A 17,739-nucleotide genomic window follows, 5' to 3' on the forward strand; every position below is an offset into this window, starting at 1 on the left:
ATAAGATGCTTCTAGTACAGGGCAATTTTGGGACCCAGTATGTTCTATGATGCCTTAGATTTTTATGAATTTTGAGGTAGAGAAAAACATATTTTATTTCAATATAAGCATCATTAGTTATCTAGACAGAATCTACAAATCCATAAACACATTGGATCTGAATTATTCTAAGCATCGTTTGATAACAGTACCCCAGACTGCTTCATTTGAGCTCTGCAGTTACAGACTTTGCCCTCATACCTCACAGTTACTTATTGGGTGGAAAGGTATATGGAGAATGGTCATTAGACGTCTCCACAGCCACCTGCTGCTGGCCACTTGCTTCCTACAACAGAGCAGAATGCATGAGACATGTTAGCAATGAAATCTTAACTCTGCTGCTAAGGCCTGAGTCCAAGGACATACACCTTAAATACAAACATTCTTCAAAGTGAATTCCTTCAAAGTCAAATAGAGCTTTTAAAGGCTAATCATTGCCTTAATGCAGATGAAATATGACAGACCCCAAGAACCTCCCGTCCAAATGTTTAACTTAAATATTGATCAAAGAAATCTCTTGGCTTCGTCTCCTTGGAGCCACATAAAGTTTAAAATTCAGTTATTTTCAGATTTTAGAGTCCAAGACACAGGGTGCATATGTTGTGTGTCGTAGGCCCACCCCCCCCCCCCCCGGAAGGCATCAGCTATACCTCACAATCTCAATACTTATATGCAGAAAAATGTCAATCAACTCAGCAAATGGAATTGGGGCCTGCAGTGCAGGGTATGTAACCTCAGTGACTTGAAACGGAAGGCAGAAGGGTTCACAGCCTGCCTGGCTTGCAGAGTGAGGTCATGACTTTAAAAGGGTCATGGACATAGCTCAGTGGCATAACAATTTGCCTGGCATGTAAGAGGCCATGACTGGACCTTTACTAAAATAAGAGTAATAAAACCAAGAAACAAAGACCTTTGGATATTTTGCCTTGTCTCAGTTCAAGTTGCATTTGAAAAGCCGTAAGTCAGGCTTTGCTGAAGCAGTTACAAAGAAAATTATTGTTTTCCCCTGTTATGGAGGCTTCATATATCAAAAGCTGTGAGTTCAGGCAGTTGTTGTTCAGAGCTATATGATCATGTAAACAATACAACCACAATTCTCAGGATCCTCTGGGCTCTGCCTCCTAGGTAAGATAACTGGACTGATAACTTCCCTGGGCTCTGGAGGATGCTCAGCAGGTAAGATAACTGAACTGATATCTTCCCTGGACTCTTGAGGATGTTCTGCAGGTAACTGCTGTGCTTCCTGTCTAACCATAATGTAGGCATCAGACTTCTTCAAATACAATATATTCTAAAATAATAATGACGAGTAGTCAGCCATAGAAACAGGTATGGCTTTTGCATGCTTGTTAACAATTTAGAAATGCAAGGTTTTCCTTTTTTTCCAGTATCTGAATTATTTCTTTCTGTAATTATTATCACTGATTCAATCTTTAGGACTAGAACTGCAAACTCCAACTTTACTTTAATGTGCCTATAACTATCATTTTGGGGGAACAAGTCAGGCCTTGAAGTGGCATGGAATGTGCTACAAGATTGGAAAGGTATGTGGTCTGGATGTTGTAATACTAATTTGCATAGGGAGAGTATGTTACAGTTCCAAAATAATACAAAGTGCATACTCTTTCTACACACATTTCTTTACTTTTGTTTGGTTTTCCTTTTCTGAAGGATGGTCTAGCTATGCAGGTAGGCTAAGCTGGCCCGAACCTGTCGGTCCTCTTGCTTTGGCTCTCTGGTGCTAGGATAACAGGCATGTGCCACTGTGCCTTGATAAAGTATTTGATTCTTGATAACTTTTTGTTGTTGTTGTTGTTGTTCTATTTAAGTGACTCAAATGTAAAAGTACCCACTGCCACAGGGGCCACTCGGAATCTCTATACCAACCTCAACGGGCACCGCCGCGGTCTGCATGTGTGTATACTGTGGCAAGTAGGCTCCTTGCATGGCTGATGTTGCAGGCATGTACTGAAAAGGAGAAGGTGGTCAGGTTATGCAGAGGCAGGCCATGCAAAGGTCAGGTTACTGGGGTGGTGGGGGAACTGGGATGGATATAAAGTACTTAGAAGGCTCAAAGAATGCATCTCTATGGACAGCCCTTAAAGCTTGACTACTGTATACATCTTCTGAAAGGCAAAGGAAAATGCTTTCAACTCATCAAACTGAAAACCCCATGTTTCTTTGAATTTATCAACAACAAAAAAACTTGCCCATGTGAAGGTCATTAATGTTTCTCATCTGCAGTAATTTAGTAGTGTCAATGTATCATAAAAATCTCTCCTCAAGTGGCCATGCTATTTTCTGGTCACTCCCTGAGTTGAGACCGCATACTGTCTGTGCAGGGAGAGACCTGAAAGGAACTAGGGATGAGGCCAGGGAGCCATTCTTAGTCAATTCCAGCAGTCTCATTTCCCGAAGGCAGCTGGGGCTTGGGGCCTGCTTCTGGGCTGTGTATTGTTCTGGATTCACTTTCATGAGAAGCTGTGGCTGGTTTTCAGAATAAGAGGGAAAACCCAGGGCCTTTTGCCTTTTACAGCCACAGGCTGTGCTGAATGCCTTCGTCCATCTTTTACATTCTACACTCTACAAATGCCAAGCTGCCAGCTGGCCTAGTATTAACTCAGCCTTATAACCCAACCTTGTAACATGGGTTATAAAAGCTAGACCCGGGTATGTGTGGGTGCTGTGTGTGTGAGCAAGAGGGATCCAGAGATGGACTTGCAAGTTATCGACTAATCGAGACTTTTCTGAGTGCCATCTTACTTTGCGAAAATCGACGCCAGATGGGGAAGGGGCTCAGAGCAATCACTGCTATCCCCAAACCCTGGACTTTCACCGGGGATGACATGGGCTTCTTTAATTCACTTTCCTATTGGCAGGAAAACAGGATATTAATTTGCCACCTACTGTTCCGGTGCTGCCCAGTGACAGATGACTCATCTGCTGAGCCAGAGGGCTGATCATGGAAGCAGGTTGTAGTGACATGGTATGTTCCATTGAGGGAGTTAACACGGCACCCTGGGAAGGGGAGGGAAGAGGGACAAAAGACAACATGTCGAGAATTGAGATTCTGCAGTTACAATCTGCAAAAGAGAACCCTTTGTTAAGGCAAACACAGCCTCCCTCAAACTTGCAAGAGGTATTTCAAGCAACTCCCTTAAATCTTCCAGACTGCTTTCCTGAAACTTTCATAAAAGAGTTGAGAGGAGGTAGCAGTGTTATTTCATCCCACAGAAATCCCTGCGCTCAACCTAACCTAACTGTAAAGCCAGAAAGCCCAGCAGGAAGGGTTGTAACACGAAACAACCTGTGGACCATCGGCATGTTAAAAGAAAAAAACAATAAATAAAAGAACGGAAAAAGAAAAAGAGAAAAGGGTAGCTTTTGTTTTCTACAGCCACAATATAACATGACCAACAGAGCAGCTTGTTCACGGATATTCTGGTTCAAGACTAAGTAAGTCAGGACCAAGAGTGGGTTCTTTGTTTCCTGGGTAATTTTCAGAACTCCCTGTTCCAGGTCTGGGAAGCCAATTCAGTTAGGAGCAGTAATTCCCACTCCAGATCCCTTGCTTGGAACGTTTTTTGCCATCAAAATTCAAACGAAATGTGTGTAAGAAAACAGAGGGCAGAAAGGAAAGAAAGAAAGAAACGGCTCATAATGTGGTTTTTCTAACAGACCCACTCTTAGCAGCTTCTAAGGGAACATGAACCATTTCCTCCTTTGGGTTCTTGTTTTTAACTTAGCTTTCTACTCGAAATGGTAACTGCCTTGCTGTCTTCAATGTCAATGGCTAGATCATGCTATACAGACTATACAGCAACTAAAATGGAACTGCTTGGACATTGGTTTAAACTTCTCTACATGATCAGTGAGTTTTACACTTCCTCCCATTTCTGCAAGCATCCAACTGCTATAGCGTGTAACTACTCTGCTGAACGCCAGGAATATGAAAACATGGTTTGAGATCATGGTAGCTGATTGCCCTGAAACACAGTGGTATTTGCTGATAATCAGATTCCAGTTCAGGGCACCAACAAGGTGTTTTTTATAGTTTGTATCTGGGTGGAGAAAGCAAAACAGGTCACCCCAGACAGCTAAATTAAAATATATGCAGTGTTTGTCTCTAAAAGAAAAAGTATATATTTCATTTTTAGAGTATATCATCAAAAAGCACAGAATAGTGAGAATGATTAGAAGTCTAGATTATTAGAATCTAGATTCTCCCTCCTTCATACTAAGGAGTCTTCAAATTAAGAGTGGGCTAACTTCTAGCTTTCAGGACACAGACTGCCATGGGAATGTGGGGTGGATGTTATGGACATCCACATGTAGGCTGTGTAGATTTTTGAATGTGTACACAAGAGCAGGCACAGGACATATTTTACTTGTGTCTGGAAGGCTCTCTCAGCATTTCCTGTGCAGCACTTGTTAGTTCTTAATTGCTCTTTTATCTACACTTCAGTGTCCATGTAGCAGACTAGTGAGAGAAACTCCCTGTTTCATTCTAAGGCCAAGACCAAATTCTCTTCCTAAACAAATCATCTGGGATTTGTATTATAAATGTTGTGATGTGTCCTGCATAGGAGAATGCCTACTTTGCACTGGTAAGTAGAAACCAAAGGGCCAAATCTGTGGCCTTTTTGTGGCAAGTGTGTGTGTTACCAAGGCATTCTTAGTCTGATTTGTTAATTTCTTCTACACACTTGTTTTGAACTTTTGACTGTATGTTTAAAATTCAATGAACTGGATTTTGTGTGTGTCTCAGAGACACATATTGTACAGAAAGGTCTAGTATAATGCTAAAAACCAATGCTATACACCTTAGGGTAATGAGTGCTGAAATCGATGACGTCACATTTGTGATTTATAGAATGCACTGTTGTCTTGTTGCTTATTCTTTCCACAGACAGGCCAAGCGACATTAAAAGATCTGCCTGGATCTGAACTTTAGGTCTGAATTACAAGGGATATCAAGGGGAAGAGCTATTTCTTTCTACACATTGCAAAACACCTGGTCACTCATGGAATCCTACTGACCTGCCCTGAGCAGAGAAGAGGATGTGTTTTAAGCTCTTAATATAAAAATTAATGTCTACGAATAATTCCTTTTAAGAGGAAGGCAAGTTAAAATTTCATAATAAACTGGTGTGTTTTCATATTCTATGTTTGAGTTTTCTCAACTACCCTACCATCTTTGGTCCGAGAGTTTTAAAGCAACAAGTCACACACAGCTTACTCGGAGGACACAAAGTCACTGACACGAGAAACTTACAGGATGCTGCAGAATGTACGGCTGAGGCTGCATCCAAGAGGGGCTCTGCACCTAGAAAACGGAGGATTTCAAAAGAAACATTGATGTCTACTGCCAAAAGAGCCTTAACTCTCTAGAATTCTTTTTTAATCGTGTTAAAAAAAATCTACAGAAGGAAGATAAGGAGACAATGCTATCAATTGCAAAGGTTAAGGCAGTTAGAACTCTTGACAAACTGGTCAGTCTAAACGAGATGAAGCAATCATTTGGAACCAATGTCAGTTTGCCCACTAGGTGCGTATTTACTGAACATTAGGCACCAGGGAGCAATGAGGGTAAGGCACGGATGGGCCTCACCCTTGAGAAAGTGACTGTCTAAGCAAAAGAAATAAACATGTAAACAACCCAAATTAGTGAAAAGTGTTATAATCAAGCTATGGGCTACGTTTTAGGAATACTGATGGATGAGGATTAATCGTAGAACTTAGTTAGACACTAGCCCTCTCAGTGCACACAGGCTATTCTACTATTTATTAAGCATAACCAAATACAATCTCTGATAATCAGGAAAGTAAGATTAGCAATTCTGTGTAGTCTTCAACAATTTCTAGGTAGGGAGAAAAAGAATGTCTGAAATGCAGACCTAGGATATCAAATGGGGGGCGGGGGGTAGAAGATCTCGAGGTTAACGGTTAAGTTAAAAGGGCATCCATACGGTAACCCTCTGAACTGACAAGTACGATGTGAGGGTCGGGCTCTGTGGCAGGAAAGAAATGCCCCTCCTGCCACGGAGGAGTTGAGTCTGCATCTTGATGCCCATGGTTTTTCAAGGTCTATGGGATCTTAAGGTCCATTTCCATTTCCAGTGCTGATAAGACAGCACCCTCCTGTATCCTGTCCCTGAGTGTTAAACTTCAGAGATTCTACAGAGAGAATACGGGGAAGAGTCATGGGGAAAGAATGTAGTGTGATTTACCTTGATAGCAGAGCCCCGATACTTGTTCTCTCTGGTTTCCTTTGCCACCTAAGGCAGACCAAAGTTAAGTGCTTCTGCCTTGTTAACATTTCAGTTATCTGGACTGCAGCCTTTCCCCACTGGGGTACTGGTGGGTTCTCGCAGATGCCTCTTTCTCAATCCAACTGCATAAGCATATGGTGGTTTAGTGGAGAAGGCCAACTCCAATGAGTGTAGGCCCTTATGGACACATCACGAGAGGCACGCGGCTCCCTGAAAACCCCAATCTGGGCCAGATGCCCCCACTTCTGTATGCTTCTGTGGCCATAATTGCCTATGAACTTATAGTATTATAGGGTTAGGGAGCTATGACATCTAATCCCATGTTTATATTTCAGCAGCAAAGTAGCCACTGTCACTTGCTGTTCCTCAATGTTCCCTAGTTATAAAATGGGAATAATAATCTATTAACTTCTTATTGTTGCTTCTTTGAAAACCTGAAAGAAATAGAGCCCCCATCCCAAACTAACCATACATAGATAACATTTTTTGCACACAACTAAAAGGGACCTCAGACTACTTGGGGCGCATGCCCTGACCTCTGCTCAGCACTGACAGAGAGGTTTTGCCTCTGTCAGGTAAATGGAGTAAATTTCACATGGGTCTTACAAAAACCACAGAATTCCCCAAGGAGGAAACGAAGCCTTGAAATGACAGGCTGTCTGCAGTTAGCCATGTCCAGTTGGTTTCCAATGCTGGCCTCCTGACTGTTTACTCTATAAAATGGTTGACAGGCAAACAGCTTAAAAGAAGAAAAGTAAGTGGTAGACAGATGGATTAGGAGCGGGCGTATCTATAGCGACACAGTAATACAGTCTTCATTTGCTTAAGAGGGAGCTTATACCTGCCATTATTTTTAATGATACAGAAAGTGTCATTTTCAGGTCATCAAAGACTCTAATATCAGCTATATATGCTGGTTATGAGGGGAAATGTACTGTATTATCCATGCGCTCTTATTGAGAAACAGGGAAAAAGACAAAAATCTCAACTCCCCAACAGCTGAAGAGACATAAATAGTTTGTCCAGAAGACTGACACTTCAGAGTCAGGTAGCAACTCAGGGAGAAGAAAGGAAAGGAAAGGAATAGAGGCTGGAGGAGGTAGAGGGAGAGGGGGAGGGGGAGGGGGAGGGGGAGAGGGAGAGGGAGAGAGTCAGAGAGACAGAGATGTCTGAAGGTGGAGGCCATGCGGTGAGACTTTGCTTTCAGCACACACTTCCTTCTATTTTTCAGTGTTACTTTCACAACTTACGCAGAGCCAACTTTGACATTGTCTTACCTTGGCCATTATTGGAAAAGGGTAACTAACATGTAACACTGCTGCTGCTAGCGCATGCTTACTATTAGTGATATGTCAGTACTTGGTGGAGCTCTTTTTATTTTCGTTAGGTGCTCAGAACTCTCTCTAGTTTATAAAGTAGAAGCCATTATTATCCCCATTTTAAAGAAGAGGAACCCGAGGCTTGTTGCTATCAAACAACATAGATCAGATGCTGTAGTCCCCTAACCCCTGATGTCAGGACTACAACATCTAATTCAGTTTTAAAAACAAGAATACCCCAGAGTTTAGTCACACAAGACCCCAGCAGTCAACAGAAGAGAACTCTCTTGCAGGTCAGTAACTGAACTCAGTGACAGTGCTAACGTCAGTGCCCAGGCCATATAGAGCTGTGCGGAAGACTCTGCTACAGGAAGAGAAAGGCGCACCGGCCCTGCTAGCCCTGTAATACTATCAGATCAGTGCTGGACAAGGAGCTTAATGAGGGGTCACTCCAGGCTGAAGGTAAAGCCTTCTCACAAAGTAATTGAAGAGGAGTTAATGACCTCTTGCTTCTTGATCAGGGAAGGACCTCAAATCTCAACTGTATCAGCCCATGTCACCTAAGAGAGACAATCTCTGTGTTCCCTTTATCTCTTCCTGCTAGTGAAGAAATGAAGACAGAAGCCCAAATTCACTCTCCATTTTGTGACTCTCATAAAGATTCAATTTCTGGGGCACAGGATGGAGAAAGCACGAGGGTTTATTCCGATTCCTAGAACCATGTGATGATTCCAACCACTACCCTGGCTTTACGCTTTCCTACAAGGAAAAGCAAACTGCTATGCCAAACAAAAGGCAGCTTATTCCAAACTAGGTATCCAAGCTGCATCCAATTTGACTTAGATTTCATTTAAAAACTGTTCAGAATTTGAAGACACATAAAAATGCAGCAGAGATGCATGGTGCACTGCTGACGAGTCCTGAGGTACAAACCTGGTAGGCAGATACAGGAGATGCAATATAGGGTGTAAGAGAAGTTTGAGTGATCATTCGGTTTGTGGCAATACTGTATGGTGAAGGATAAAATCTAGAACAAACACAAAAGCCTTTATTAAGTAATCCTTTCAATGGAATCAATCATGGAACAATGTCTGATACCTTCCACCTTCACTGTCCCTCAAGCCATGATGCATTTATCCTAAAGACATACCCGTTGTGTAGAGCAGCTGTAGTCGGGTCATAAGTGAGTGTCATTCCAGCCTTATGGAAGGAAGCAGAAGGAACCATGAGAACCCATCTAGGAAGATGATGTCTGAAACTGCATTTTGTACAGTCCCCAGAGCGCAAGATGGTAAAAGGCACATGTGATAAAAGTGAGAGTTCCACTGTGCTGCCCCACACGACATCCATTACTGCAGGAAGCTACGGAAAATTAAACAGAAACCAATCTCTCCGGTGGAATAGCTAGACACCACACGCTCAGAGGGCCCCATGTGGCTGACACTGGACAGCACAAGTCCAAGGTATTTTCTCCACACATTCTGGGTTCCTTATGACAACTTTAAACATAAAAACTTATTGAAATAAATACAAGGAAGAGGAAGCCCAATGTTGGATTAAAAAAAATTGAAGGTTTTTGTTTCTGTTTGTTTAAAGAAAGCTTCTAAAGACTGTTTGCCTATTTGTTTAAAAAGCAATGTGTGGAGGTGGGGAGGGAAAACCACGAGCAGAATATATCAGTATGGCACAACATTTTTTTCAATAACAATAATAACAAAAAAGCAAAAATGTAAAACTAAATTCTCAATGACAAATATACCATTTATCTCGATATTAAGGACAGATTCCTGAATACTATTAATGTAAACCTATTGGAAAAAGCTGTATCTAAAACTGAACCCGCTGTGCTCAAAACACGTTCCCAGTCATCCTTTTACTAAGCACAGTGCGGCTGGTTCCTGTCATCTACCTACCCTCTTGGGGAATGGGCACCCAGTGACTCCTGCACCTGACAGCTGCCGTCAGCCCCTGAGGAAGCAGCACCAGAAGGAAGGTTTAGTCTGGGCTGTTTCAGAAGTGTGGCAGCCCAGCCACGGCACCCTTGCAGGGCCTTCCATGAGAGCGCTCAGGATCACACACCCACACTCAACTGTCAAGGAAGGCCTCAGAGTCTCACCTCTCCATCTCTGGGCCATGGCCGCCCGTTAGGGATGTACTTGTTTGGGTTCTGTCTCTTTTTCTGTCCTCCATCCGCAAACTTGCACAGTAAAGGTTCTGTAGGAGCTGTGAACAGAGGGGAGGATGATGTGAGCCCACGGTCAAAGGAGCGTCGAACAATATGTAATGGGGTTTCTTTCAATAGGAACACGGTTAGCATTATCAAGGAACACTTTGAAGGCATGACCTCAGGCCCTTTGAGTCTATGGATGAAGAACAGTGCAGGCTGATGTAATAGTTGTTGTCTCTAACTTGGAGAGCCAAAGGAAAGCCATCTCTAATCCCTCTGGCACCACAGCACTCTCTGCACTCTACAGTTCCATCACTGGGCAGTCGGCAAACAATCTCCAAAAGGAAGCTGGAACATGGGTCCAGCTTCCCTGACGGTGCTCTGCCCCTGGCAGAAAGTAAGCCCATGTCAGGCCAATCACACCATGCTTCTGTTTACAGCACCTACAGCTGTCTGTGAGTGTAGTGACTATCTGTCTTTCCTCCCTGTCTGTTTTGTTATCACCATGTCTACAGTGTGTACAGTATGGTCACCTTGTAGGCATTTATTATTGCTGGTTAAGTCAATAGATAAATATAGGCGGGTCTCCTCTCTACTGAAGAAAGCTGCAGGGGCTGGAGAGACAGTAGTTAAGGATGTTTGCTGCTCTTGCAGAGAACTTGAGTTTGTCCCCAGTAGCGCCTATCTTAAAACCACCTGTATGGAACCCCAGCTACAGGGGGACCAATACCCTTTTCTGGCCTGTTAGGGCACACACATGCATGTGAGCACAAGTATGTGCACACACACAAACGCATGAGTGAAAAATTTAAAGTTATAAATACCCGCACTACTTGTTTAAAGGTCCTTCAATGTCACAGATCCTCCCACTTAGCTGTTTTACCATCCATTCAACCACAATTCCGAGAGACACCCAAGAAAGGAACACACACACACACACACACACACACACACACACACACACACACACACACATAAATAAAACCCTCTGGACACTCATTGAAAAGATATGTTCAAGAGAGAAATGAGATGCAGGTGGCACACTGGGCCAGTCCCAGCTTCTTTTCCACTCTGCCTTTCTGGGACAGACACGCCAGTGCATTCCTGGAAGTTGTGTGTTTTCCTCTGTGTTTGCGGTTAATGTACTGAAGGCTCTCACACCTCCCGCCTGGCTCCCACACTCAGTCCTTTGTCTCCTGAAGAACTATGATTATTCCTTTCAAGTCCTCTTTCAAAGTTAAATAACCATGAAGAGAAAAACATTACTTGTGGAAAAATATACTCCTTTCTCCTTTGCCTCTCATTATCCTAATTCATCTCTTATTTTATATCACTATCACCCACCCACTAATGACAGGGTGCAAGCCATCATGTCTTTTACCACTTCTCTGCCAAAAAACAACACAACAAGAGCTGCTATCCCTCCCCAGGGTCTAGCACCCTGCATCTGTCCCTGGCATACTCCAGATGTAAGGCATTTTTAAGTGGATGCGCTATGGTGTAGGTAATAGTTCATCTTCCTCTGGCTCACGTTTAGTCCCTAGTGTGGCAATGTTACAGGACAAGGCTTTGCAGGAGGACCTTAGGCCACTGGGGCCATGCTCCCAGAAGCATGGAGAGTGGCTTTCAGGAGATCTCAAGTTTTCTCCAAAGTGAGCAAAGCTACTGAAGAGCGTACAAGAACGCTCTTGTAAGTAAGTATGGTTCTCACTAGAGTTACGCTGATGGTGGCACCAGACCCTTCAACCTCCTGAACTATGACCTAAATAAACTTCTTGTTTATAATGCCACTTCACTTTAGGTATTTTGATACAGTAATGAAAAATGGACTGATATAGTATTGTAGGAGGTAATAAAAAACCTGCTAAGCATCTGATGAGAATACCCTCTTGTTTACCTTCGGATTCTAACTCTTCTACCCCAGGCTTCCATAAATAGGGAATCCCATGCAATGCAAACTGAGCATGGTGGGGATGAGTGGGCCGAGGCCAACATTCTCCTAAGTAACTCAACTATACCACGTGACCAAGCAAAGCAAGGTGATACCTTGGGAAATTCTACCTTTCCAATAATTGCAAGAGGTAAATGTACTGATGAGATAGAGCAACTGATCAGGACGACTGTGTCATAGTCACTGACGGTCCTTATAACTCTACAACTGGACCATATCATGCCACAGAAGGGAACCAGGGCTGAGAATGTGGCATCCAAGCAAGAGCTGCAGATAAAAGACCCTTCTGAGAGGACAGACTGACCACATCTGATGTTCCCTTAAATAACCAGCCTTAATTGGCAATAAAAGAATGAGTACTTAGACCCCAATACTAAAACCACCCCTTCCAGGCTCCTATGTGAGTAAGCTTGTGGCCATGACTAGATAGGGCCATGGTGTAGAAAATGCCCCAGTTGATGACAAAGGACAAATCAAGAGGTCTTCTGGGACAGGCAATGTCCACTGTTCTCAGTGCTGTTCCAGGTTGTAAGACTTAGTTGTATATGATCTCTCAGGGTGAGGAGCTGGAACCGGGTCCATGCTCTGAGTGACGAGATGCTGCATTCAGAGCCTTTAGCAAAGTTTACGTGGCTTATCTGAAAGGCACACTTCTTTTATCAGCATAAAATTCTCCCACAGAAAGAAGGCACCCAGGCAGGACTCATTCTAAAATGCATATTTGGGTTAAGTACCTAAGCGGCAAGACCCTCAACGTGCTCATCATGACCAGCGCCCCACCAGGGGATTCTGCCCTCTCAGAAAAAAATCCCAGGTGACAACAATTGTATGGTGTGGAGGTGAGGGTCCAGAGAGTGATGCTGTGCTTATACATACATCATTCAACGTGACTCGAACAGACCGGGAGAAGCTGGCTTTTTCCCAAGTGAGTTCTATCGCCTCCATTATTCTGTGCTGTCACTAAGATTCTTTTCCTCTCTAAAAGCAAACAGTAAGTAGCTAAAGCGGTGTGCACACCAGCAGTGTTCACTTCAGGCAGACTCCTAAAGAACTGCAAGCCGTCAAGACAAGGCATGTCTTCCAGACAGTTGCAAGCTTACCATTTCAGCAAAATCAGAGTGCCGTGTACTCCACGAGACACAGTAAAAACCCTAGCAGTTTTCTTTCCCTTTCAGAATTCTCTTCGGTCTACGTTACTCAGAGTCTACTGTGTGCTCGGTCCACAGGAGCAGGCCGTGCAGCAGTCCATAAATCAGATCTTCCTCAGGGCTTTTGTGCTGTGTAGCTGAGGATATGCCCACTCTTATGAAAGCCTGTTTACCTCAATAGGACAGCAGACAGTGAAGACATGTGTGCTTTAATAAAAATGCTCCATTGAAAGACATACAGATGCAAGAACAGCTGACATTCCTTCCTGACACGACTCTATTGTCTTGGGGGCGGGGGGCACGGGTAAGAAAGAGTCCATGCTTATAAACTCTTCAAGCCTTGTTTACTACCGAGACCACCCACTTGCTTTAGGAAAATCATGTCATACAAAGTTGGGGAACTTCCTGATTTTCTTGGTGACAAAGGGTTTAATTCACTGTAACTAACAGTTCTCTTGGCACTGTGCAACCCTTGGATGAGTTTGGTCAGATTTTTTTTTGGTGGGTAGGAACAAGATGTGGGCCAGGTTTTTATATTCTGTTTACGTGTATGCAAGTCTGTTACAGAATGGGCAGCCTGGCTTCATCAGCCTCTCTGGTGCTTCCAGGCCAGACCATAGTGCAGGTCCTTTGCTTGCCTCTGGAAGCCCAAAGCATGGGTTCCAGGCTAAAGAGTCAGGTGTTTCTGTGTGGTGTCAGCTTCTTCTACAGCACAGATCCTTTCAGGCAGCCTACTGTCTTTCAGAAAGGAGAAACTGAGGCACCAATGACATGGTAGAAGCACCAGAAACACTGAGCAACAGCTATGTTTGGCTGGATGAGCTTTATAGGATCAGTATTGACAATCTTTAACATGTTCATTTTTCTAGAATAACAATTCTTGGGACTGGTGAGACGGCTCAGTGGTTAAGAACACTGACTGCTCTTCCGAAGGTCTTGAGTTCCAATCCCAGCAACCACATGGTGGCTCACAACCATCTGTAATGAGATCTGACGCCCTCTTCTGGTATGTCTGAAAACAGCTACAGTGTACTTACATATAATAAATAAATCTAAAAAAAAACCAATTCTTTTTGATATTATTTTTAATTATATGCACGTACATGTTTGTATGACTGCATGTGCCCACGGAGGGTAGTGACCAGAGGTGTTGGATCCCCTGGAGTTGCGAGTTACAAGCCAGCCAGTTATGAACCAGTCAACATGCATTCTGGGAACTTGGGTCCTCCGTAAGAGCTCTGAGTGCTCTGAACTGCTGAGCCATCTCTACAGCTCCTTGAATAATAAGTAATCTTCACATTGGTGTGCAAATCTCTGATGGTTTTTGTGTGTGTGTTGTTCACATGTATATGCAAGCCTACATGGTGATGCTTGGTATCCTCTTCCTCTATCACTCTCCAGCTTTTTGGTTTTTGTTTTCAACCCCAGTGATCCTCATGTCTCTACCAGTTCAGTGCTGGGACTACAGGCGTATGCACTTATGTGGGAGCTAAGAACACAAACTCAGGCCCTTAGGCTTACGGAGCAAGAAGCGTACTGACAGAGCCGTCACGCTAGCCCTTGATACATTGCTTTTTTATGCACGCCTCACTAGCAAAACATATACATAGATAAAGAACTACCCCGAACCAACTGACGTTCCCAAGTAAGCAAGAACTCTCAGGCTGAATTTACCCTTAGTAAGGGCAAGTTCTGCCATCTTGTGTGATTTCTCAGGTCTCAATCTCTCATCACCCAACCCAGGAAAGCTATTTTCTTATGCATCGGAACCAACAGGAACACGCCCCTCCCAAATTCTGATGACTACAGTGTTACCGTGAATACTGCTGAGGGCCCCAGGCAGAACCCCAGATAGACACTGATCTCATATCTCCTGGCACCGTGTGGGAGCCATCTAAGGTAATGGGACTATTGGTTTTTGCAGTGTCTCAACAGAGCTGGAGTGAGAGAGAGAGAGACTCTTTACTCATGCCTGCCTGGGTGATGCTGGCACTCCCTCCTAAGAAAGCAGGGGTGGCCATACCCAGAATGCCTCACTGCAATCTCCATCATGTATTTTATCAGCTTCCAAAGCTCAGGCTGTGAAGGTCTGGGCTATTCATACTAAACAGCGCTCCTCAGTGCCTGCTGTGCGCGCTGTGGTGCAGAACGGAATCAAGCCACCGTGCTCACCTAGCTACCTTCCTTCATGGGGTCATTTCCCCAGTGCATGTTAAATGAGGTTTTCTTCAGGCTTTAATGCTTAGATGTTGACAGTGGGAACAGCTGGAGAGCCCATTCCTTCTAAAACCCCCACTTTTCTAGTTATTCAGTATTTGACCTTAGCCATCACATAGCAAAATGTGAACTGCGCTTGGTAAGCCTCGCCACCTCGTCTGGAAAACCAGTGCACTCTGATACCATGGTCAGCTCTTCTGATAATGGCTACTTTAAAAAAGGCGCTTTCCCCATCTATCTCAGCTGCATTAACTGCCTTTAGGCTTTTAAATTTGTTATTTTATAAACCTATACAATGTGAAGCAAACACACACACAAACACACACACAGAGAGAGAGAGAGAGAGAGAGAGAGAGAGAGTGAGAGACAGTGAGACAGAGACAGAGAGACAGAGAGTGACTGGACTTTTCCCAGAAAATCTGAGCCCTGGTTTTCGAAGAGCCCATCAACATTCTACTGTTGTGCTTTACAGCATCTACACATGCCTCTTGTGTGCTCTCAGAATTCAGAGAGCAGCTGACTCCACGCAGCGGCTACCACTGAGACACCGTGTAACCCGGTCATCATCTGGATTGAGAGGGAGTTACTAGATCATCTCCACTCTGTTGTGAGAACTCGGCTGAGAACGGAGCAGGTTCTAAAAATATTTTGTCTTGACCTAAAGGTGTACTGGTGGTGTTCCTTGTGGGGAAGTAATTGGCTATGCTGCTCAAGTACTGCTGAATGTGGTGAGGTATGGAAAAAACGACTTGAGCGGTTTATGATGTGGAAAACTGTGTAGACATGCTGTTGGAGCTTTCACAGATAACATGGAGAAAAGTCTAGTGTTCACAATTAGGTTTTTGTCAACTGGACAAGCTGGAGTCACTTAAGAGGGGGTGTAATTGAGGAAACTCTTCCATCTGACTGGCTGACAACAAGCCAATGAGTACGTTCTTGATTGATGACTGGTGGGGGAGGGGCCGCTCATGGGCGAGGAGGGGCAGTGCCACCCTTCGGCCTGCTATCCTGGACTGCGTAGGATAGCAGGCTGAGCAAGCCACAGGGAGCAAAGCAGGTTAACAGCACCCCTCTGTGACCTCTGCTGCAGTTTCCACCTTGACTCCCCTCTGTGATACAGTGGGATCCAAGAGTTGTAAGAAGAGATCAAGCCTGTCTTCCCCAAGCTGCGTTTGGTCATGGTGTTGCATCCTGAAAACCCTAACCAGAACATCTGGAGAGAAACACAGGGAAAAGGGGAAGCATTTCCACAGAGGACTTCTTTACCATGCTGCTGAAGACAACAGACTCCATGTCTGTGTTGCAGATGTGTGATAGGTGCATGCCCAAAGAGATCCAGAGTTGCTGACTGGATTTCTAGCCTCGATGTGCTCACAGTTCCAAGACACAAAATGAATACAGGAAAAAAAAATGCTTCATATGCAAAAGCAGAATTCCTGTGTGGGCTTCCCCGCCCCCCTTCTTTTTCTAGAATGACCTGTAAAGCTCAGAACAATTTCAAGGCCTTAGCCACACTGGCTCCTGAGATGAGACAATATGGAAGAATCACAAACCCAATGCAAGCTATTCAAATGTGATGGGCACTCTTGGCGTTCCTTATAAATATGGACTACACAGAACACGTTTCAGCCAGCCATGCATACAAAAAATATTTTAATGATCAGTGTAATAAATATGGCTTCCTATTAAAAGTAAAAGAATATAATTATTATGAGTTAAAAACATATTTCAGCTAATAATTCACCAGGAACTGTCCGGGCTATGCATCCCAAGGAACCATTCGTGACCGCCCACCACTCCATGCACACTGCTTCCTGCGGTGCCCTGCTTCTAGCCAACCGAGGGGGCACAGCTGTGCATCTCCCTCTGGACGCTCTTCCCAGAGCTGCTGCGGAGGGATCTGATGGCCCCACCTGCGTTTGTCTCTTACACAGTGTAAGGAAAGTGACACTGGCACTTGCCGCTTTTCTCACTTTTGATTAAGGTAATTTCTCAGGAGACTGGCTGCTCAGAAGTTACGAATGACTGTGTGGACTGCCTGCTGTTGCAGGATTTGATTATGAGAGATTTAATGAGCTTCTAGCATAAAGACCTACTCAAGCTGGGGTCTGAGTAAATTTACTGGCAAATGTCTTTTAGAAAGCTGAGATACTTGGGCTTTAACACAATTTCTCCATGTATTGTTCTTTAGAGGCAGACCTTGGTAAAGCTTTGGTTTGCAGGGATGATGTGGGCTGTGCTCAGTTTGGGACATCATCCCTGAAAACTAGCTCATGCCAAGTCGGGTTTGGCACTAAGCTCGTGTGAAAGAAAACACAGCCATGTGGGTAGTTATAGCATTGATGTGTGTATGCATGTGTGTGGAGGGCAGTGGGCAGTATGGGTTCCATCATATGGGTTCCAGGGATTGAACTCAGATCATTAGCATTGGCGGCAAATGCCTTTAGCTGCTGAGCCATCACCTTTGTTACATTCAAATACTGACTTCCCTTCATTGTAGGGGGTATTTCTACACTTGGGTCTGAGGGCAGCTGTGGTGTGGGTCTCACTGATGCCTGTGTATTGAAGGCTCAGTTCCCAGTGCAGCCATGTTCTCAGGTGGACTTTTAGGGGACATGACTGGATA

The 17,739-nt window shown here is 44.1% G+C and overlaps 1 protein-coding gene across 10 annotated transcripts in view; it reads right to left on the reverse strand.

Annotated features, from left to right (window-relative positions):
* Positions 1-17,739, reverse strand: part of Rbms1 (RNA binding motif, single stranded interacting protein 1) — a 213,688-nt gene that overhangs the window by 3,297 nt on the left and 192,652 nt on the right. For 3 of the 10 annotated variants that reach the window (XM_006499940.2, XM_006499942.3, NM_001141932.1), the window contains 8 exons: positions 9,747-9,853; positions 8,781-8,830; positions 8,564-8,657; positions 6,270-6,317; positions 5,315-5,365; positions 2,947-3,057; positions 1,927-2,007; positions 241-325 (listed from right to left, as the gene is read on the reverse strand). In XM_006499940.2, coding sequence (XP_006500003.1) covers positions 248-325; positions 1,927-2,007; positions 2,947-3,057; positions 5,315-5,365; positions 6,270-6,317; positions 8,564-8,657; positions 8,781-8,830; positions 9,747-9,853 — 620 coding nt within the window. In that variant the 3' untranslated portion in view covers positions 241-247. The remainder of the gene's footprint in view (positions 1-240; positions 326-1,926; positions 2,008-2,946; positions 3,058-5,314; positions 5,366-6,269; positions 6,318-8,563; positions 8,658-8,780; positions 8,831-9,746; positions 9,854-17,739) is intronic. The other 7 variants (XM_030251910.1, NM_020296.2, NM_001141931.1 and 4 more) reach the window with 3 other exon arrangements.

This window comes from Mus musculus, chromosome 2 (genome assembly GCF_000001635.26).
Source record: "Mus musculus strain C57BL/6J chromosome 2, GRCm38.p6 C57BL/6J".
Taxonomy (NCBI): domain Eukaryota; kingdom Metazoa; phylum Chordata; class Mammalia; order Rodentia; family Muridae; genus Mus; species Mus musculus.